The sequence below is a fragment of the Cryptomeria japonica genome, chromosome 10, assembly GCF_030272615.1.
Source record: "Cryptomeria japonica chromosome 10, Sugi_1.0, whole genome shotgun sequence".
Taxonomy (NCBI): domain Eukaryota; kingdom Viridiplantae; phylum Streptophyta; class Pinopsida; order Cupressales; family Cupressaceae; genus Cryptomeria; species Cryptomeria japonica.
In genome coordinates this window covers 98,327,286-98,333,864 of record NC_081414.1, presented here as the reverse complement: position 1 = coordinate 98,333,864, position 6,579 = coordinate 98,327,286, and the positions used below count along the sequence as shown (strand labels likewise).

Here is a 6,579-nt window from a genome sequence, read left to right as displayed (position 1 = left end):
TCATTCTTTGGGTTTCTCATCTATAGAGTTTTCTTGATCTACACTCCCCACAAGGACATGATTTGTAAATACTAAATGTTAACCTTGATTAGTACTATTTTATATTATTGTTAAATGTATGAAGTGGTTGTGTAACACACTATTGCTAAATTAATCTCCCCTATTAAGGCTAACCACATAATATTTAGAAATAATGTTTCTTTCTTTGACTATATATAACCATTGATACAATATGAAATGATCTAGTTTCATAATAAAACAACAATTCCCATGGTTTTTTAAAGGAGTTCTAGGTTTTGGTTCTAGCTCAATATCTCATGTCATTCTAAATCATTTTAATTTTATAATTTGCATACATTATGGCCATACATAATCAAATAGTTGAGCTTTAACATAGTTGAAGCCCATTGTAATATATTTTAACACCTTCATGACTATGAATTATTAAATAAAAAATTGTTATTTATTGTTCCATTAAATTTTATTGCATAAATATGTTTGATAACTCCAATCCTTTTATATTATTTAAAAAAATAATTTACAAAGGAGCTCTATGATTGATCCTTCATAAGGAACATATTTTTCTAAATGTTTCACATGTGTGGTAGCAAGATAAGGGGTGTAATCTTGTGATAAAATTATATGGTTAAGAATGCTTGAGTCAAAATCGTGTATATTTAATGAGTCTTGAGTGGAACATCAATATTGTTAAAGAAAAAATAATTTTAACCACTTCTAATATTTTAGCAATTGCACCTTGGTGTGTAATGGGTATTCCAAAGAGGTGTGGAAGGTAAATTAGGAAAAATATATCAGTTTTTCTATAAATTTGTGTATTACATTAGATCAATTGGTAGGAAATTTATAAAATGATTTTGTTTGTGAAACAAAGGTCTCAATGGGGAAGTGATAGATTCAAATCCACTTACAAGGATGCAATCATAACTTAAATAAAATTTTGAATTAGGAAGATATTCAAGTTCCATTACCAAGAGGATTATGTTATGTTTGCAATTGGGTTAGAGAGGTAGAGATAGAGATGGAAATAAGGAGAGATAGAGGCAGAGAGAAGAAGATAGGGAGAGACAAAATGAGATAAAGATAGAGAATAAGATATAGATATAGGTAAAGATGAATATGGGGAAGAAGGTGAAGAAAGAGGAGAGGAAGATATAGAAAAGGAGAGAGATATGGAGAGATAGAGGGAGGGAGAGGAGATAGGATTAGATTTATGTGGAAGCATGAAAATAAATAAATAGAGAGAGAGGGGGGGGTACAGATGGATAGAGAGATAAGCAAATAGAGATAGATAGATAGATGAAAGAAGGAATATGGAGAGGTAGATCTAGAGAGGAAAAGTGATGTGAATATAAAGGTCTAAAAGGAGGGAGAGGGAAAGACAAAGAGATATATGGAGAAATATAGAGAGATAGAGGTGGAGAGAGGAATATAGAGGTATAGAGGAAGATAAAGCGAGAGGAAGAGGCGTACGATAGATAAAGAAATAGAGAGACATAGAGGTAGAGATAAAGATATGAATATAGGAGAATAAAGAGGGAGAGATAGAGAGGTATATATATGAAGTGAGAGAGATAGAGAGATATATATAGATGGTGAGATAGAGTGATAGAGATATAAGGAGATATAGGTTGGGAAAGAGTGAGAGATATGAAGAGATAGACAAATATATATGGAGAGAGAGGGGGGGAAATATGGTGAGGTGAGGAAGATATAGACATATATTGGAATAGAAAGGGGGAGAGAGGTAGTGATAAAGAGATAGGTAGGGGATAGAGAGGGAATGGTGCAAGAGAGCCCTACAAAGAGATAGGGTGAATACTATGAAGAGAGAGGTGGAGATAATGGTATATTGATAGTGAGGGGGAGATAGATATGTGTAGGTAGATATAGAGGTACAAAAAGTGAGAGAAAGAAGGTGATACAAACATTTAATAGAGAAAGGCTTAGGGAGAGGGAGAGATATATAGAGATAGAAAGATAGGGAGATGGAGATATATAAAGAGAGGGAGAAACAAATAGTGTTTGTGTGTGTGTGTGTTAGAGAGGAGAAGTAGAGATATATATAAGGTGGGAGTGATGAGAGAGAGAGAGAGAGAGAGAGAGAGAGAGAGAGAGAGAGAGAGAGAGAGAGAGAGAGAGAGAGAGAGAGAGGGGGGTAGAGATAAGAATAGAAAGGAGAAACAAAGTAGATATATTCTATGAAATATAGAGAGGGTGGTAGAGAAGGAGAGATAGAAGGAGGGACAAAGTGTGGGAAGGAGAGATGCATTTAAAAATAGGGAGACAACAATAGATAGGGAGACATCGAGATAAATATAGAGATATAAGAAGTTATATATGGATAGAGAGTAGGAGAGATGAAGAGGGAAGAGTGTATAATAGAGAACTTAAGATAGTGATAGAAACACCGATCTAGAGATAGGGATGGAGAAAGATAGATCCTATGTCTATTTGAGTGGGATATATATAGAGATGGACAAAGATATATATAAATAGATAGAGAGGGAGGGAGAATGAGGTGGACAAATAAAGAGAGACTAAAGAAATAGAGAGATATAAAATGAGGGAGCCATAAAAGAGAGGGATATAAAGAGAGATATAGAGATAGATATAGTGGAAATGATAGAGGGGGGAGAGAGAAATACAAGGATGGGTAAGGAGATATAAATAGGGGAGAAAGATAGAGATGGATATAATATTCAAATGACATAATATGCTAAGAATAACTCCCTAGAGACAAATGATATCCTCAAATTGTTGACATGAAAGGAATAACCAAAAGATGGTTTATATGTCTTGATCTCTCATTCTAAACATTTAATTTAGGTTTTTACGTTAAAATTTATTTATTATTATAAATAAAAATTTAAATTTAAAGATGACTATTACACAATAAATTAAATTTTAATAAGACCAAAAATGATATTTTAAATTCATTCTTTTATATTTAAATTATTATTTGTAACTCTATACAAAAATAAATAAATTAATTTTAATGAAAAATAAAACTTAAAAGAAGAAATAGATAATTAGAGTAAATTAATAGAAAACAAGATAAAATTGAACTGTTCTTATAAAAGTAATAAAAAATAGATTTTTAATTCAACTCTAATTATTCAACAATAATTAAAATTTTAATAACACAAATAATTATAAATTAAATTAATTCTATTAAATCTTAATTTTTATTAGTAATTTCATTAAACAATCATAATTAAAATAAATGTTAAATGAAATCTATATAGATAGGATTTTCAATGTGTTGGTGATATCTTCCTCGGTGACTTTGGTGGTTGAGGCATTGCCTCTTTGTATTTTTTTGTAAACACTGCTACTCTAGATTTTCAATACCCAAAAAAAAATTTATAAAAAAAAAGTACAAAAGCAATTAATTCTTTTAGTTTTATAATTTAAAAATTTTTTTTTATACATTTATTTTAATTTCAGTTATTTAAATTATTTTTATTTAAGTAATAATAAAACTAATTGTAATTATGAGGTAGGTTTAAATTTAGAGAGTGGTAGTTGAGAGGAGAAAATAAATAAACAAAATTTAAATTTTTTTCATGCATTTATTTTAATTTAAGTTAGAGATAGATATACATAAATAAAAACCTCCATTGAATATGTGGATTTTAATTTAAATTAAAGTAAATTAAATTAAGTGAAATTAATTAATTTTTTTTCTTTTGTATTAAGTATCATAGAATCACAAAGCTCATTTTTCTCTCATTCGAGCATCCACGGGGAGTTGAACTTGGGTCTCCACATTGAGAACTCAATGCTTTAACCAACTAAGCTCAACCCCTTGGACAAATTAAAATATTTAAATAAATTATCCATTAATAAAATCCCTTATGATTAAAATTGACACTCTCATAATTACAATTAGTTTTACTATTACTTTTACTTTTAATTTTTTATTTAATAAAAAAATTGTATGATAAATTTGAAAAAATTAATAAAATATTTTCTAATTTAAATTTTTTAATTTTGATAATATTTAATAAATGTTGTTGTTATTTAATAAGTATATTTTAAGTTTTTTTTTAAAGATTCTATTTAAGCAATTCACTTTAAACTCATTTCTAACAAACTTTTTATTATTATTTATGAATAATAAGTATTTGCATTATTTTATTTGATATTTCTGACATATCTAAGCTAGTGGAGTTGGCTTCAGTTTGATTTGCTCCAAAAGTCCTAATTTAAATATAATAAAAACTAACAATTTAAATGTTAGAATTATTATAAATTATTTTATAATACAACTGTGACAACCTGGTTTCTTAATTTGGATATTTGAATGATTAAAATTGATTTTATACCTATTCTATAGATTAATTTAATTTAATTATGATTTATTTATTACTTTGCATTTTAAAATCTTTTAGTTAGCTCTTGTTCACTGAAAAAATGAAGAGAGAGTTCCAATTTAATCTTTAAAAGCTTTTATTAAAACTTGAGTTACAGATTAGGTTTGGCTATTCCTTTTGCATGCAAAACGCCCTAGATGGAGTTAATTTAAGGGAGACCCTTCAGATTTATGGTGTAAGCAAACGAAAGGAAATATTTCAGATTTCGGATTTCGGATTTCGGATTTCGGATTTCAGATTTCAGATTTCAGATTTCAGATTTAGAAGAGTGAAAGCGAAGCGTGGACGATCTCAATCTCAGCGTTGGATCAGGTAAGATTATGAGAAAATTAGATCATATAAGCCTATTCTTTGTAATGTTTGAGATCAGATTTTTATTTATGAGGAAATTTATCCAGTAGATTGTATCCATGATTAATTTTTTCTTGTAATGTTTGAGATCTTTCAAGTTTTTACAGTGATTTTGTGCTTTCTCCAATCGATATTTTACGCAAACAAGAATTTTTCTTGACTCGTATTTTAGGGTATTTGAAATCTGTGACAGATCTTCCAATATAGGGTTTATATTTTAGGTATTCTTGCATTTTGATTCTATTTTTGCGAAATTATGATTGCAAACGATTTGCATTTGCTTTTGCTTGGAAGTTTCAAAAAAAAAATTCTTTCTACCTATTATTCCATCATCGTAAACAATCCATGATGTATATTTTTTATTATAGGTATAATGTTGATTCAATCATGCATACATTTACTATCATCTAAGTCAAATTTAAGTCAAATTTATTCAAAATCAATTTTTTGTTTACTAATATTTGTATGTCATTGTAGATGCCCTAGACATAATAATATTTATATAAACGTGATGGTTAATTTAGTCTCGTACAACTGTGTGCAGCAGCGTAAATAAGCAAGACAAGACTCTGTGTTGTAATAGAAGGGAAGATGGGGTTCAAGTATGTTATTTGGCCTCTTGAATTGCTGGAAGATAAGGAAATCCTTGTTTCCAAGGACGAGTTTTGGTGCTATATTGAGGAGCTTCACAATGCACAGGTTCAAAATCAGAATGATGAGGAGTTATGCAGGACAATGGAATGGGTTAACATATCCCAACCTTACAGATTGGGAGTAATTCCAAAGAAGATGTTAAGAGCATTCAGGGATGTTTTCATATACTTTCACGACATGCGTCATCCCTACATTCAGGCACAAAAAAATTCTGACATTTTTGTGGTCTTGTGTTCGAATCCTGCCACTGCCACTGCCACTGCCACTGCCACTAGTCCCCGTCCTCGGCCTCTGGATGCTATTTTCGTTGAGAGGAAGGAAGGCAGAGATGTGCCCATGGCGCAGAGAGGGCAGGAGTATTACCAAGAACAATATCTCGTTTCACTAGGGAGGAACCCATTCACATATCCATGGCCCACACAGCCCACTGATATGCACAACAACAACAATACCACTCATCCTGTTGATTTGTTTTTCCGTCGCAGACCAAACTACTCCTTATATCCTTATGGTGGTTTTTATATAAGGCCTTTCTATCCTAATGGTGGTTTTTATATAAGGCCTTTCTAAAGGGTTCGCTGCTTTCAAAATTCTGATTTCCTAAAAAAATTTATTTCATATTTTTTTTTTTGAACTGGTGTTGGGTCCTTTCCAACTTAGTAAACTACAAGTTCTTATATTAACATTCAATTTGTTGTAACATGACTATATCAAGTGTATTTTTCTTTAAATTTATTAAGTTGAAGATTGTTACCATGTAATTGTTCAATTATGAGAAATGATAATTTGGAATCTTTCTTTATTTTAATAATAAAGACTCATTATAATTGACTTGGAGTAACTAAGAAAGGTAGAGAAAAATAAAAAAGTCTCTAGATTCTCTAATTTCTAGTTTCTCAATCTATTCCTTCATAAAAAATTTATAATACTAATATTTATTTTTGTTCAAAAATAATTTTGTGCTACATTTGATTGTTTATAAATAATTTTGAACTTCAATTACATTTTTCTTCATATAATCATCTTGTAAAACACATAAAACTTAACAAATATTATTGCTTCAATATTTTCTTTTATTGCAACATGGATCTTTAAATTTAGACAATATACCAAAAAACCTACATTAATTTTTTTTTTTTTTGTTTTCAATAATATTCCAATATTTACATTGTCCTCC

The 6,579-nt window shown here is 29.5% G+C and overlaps 1 protein-coding gene across 2 annotated transcripts; it reads left to right on the top strand.

Moving 5' to 3' along the window:
* Nucleotides 1–4,528: 4,528 nt before the first annotated feature.
* LOC131060679 (uncharacterized) lies at nt 4,529–6,204 on the top strand. 2 transcript variants are annotated; one of them, XM_057994001.2, is made up of 2 exons: nt 4,529–4,709; nt 5,296–6,204. In XM_057994001.2, the coding sequence occupies exon 2, from the start codon at nt 5,340–5,342 to the stop codon at nt 5,970–5,972; it is 633 nt and encodes a 210-aa protein (XP_057849984.2). In that variant the 5' UTR covers nt 4,529–4,709; nt 5,296–5,339; the 3' UTR covers nt 5,973–6,204. The 2 variants fall into 2 exon arrangements, with proteins under 2 accessions (XP_057849984.2, XP_057849983.2); XM_057994000.2 differs by having other exon boundaries at nt 4,531–4,709; nt 5,293–6,204.
* Nucleotides 6,205–6,579: the final 375 nt, after the last annotated feature.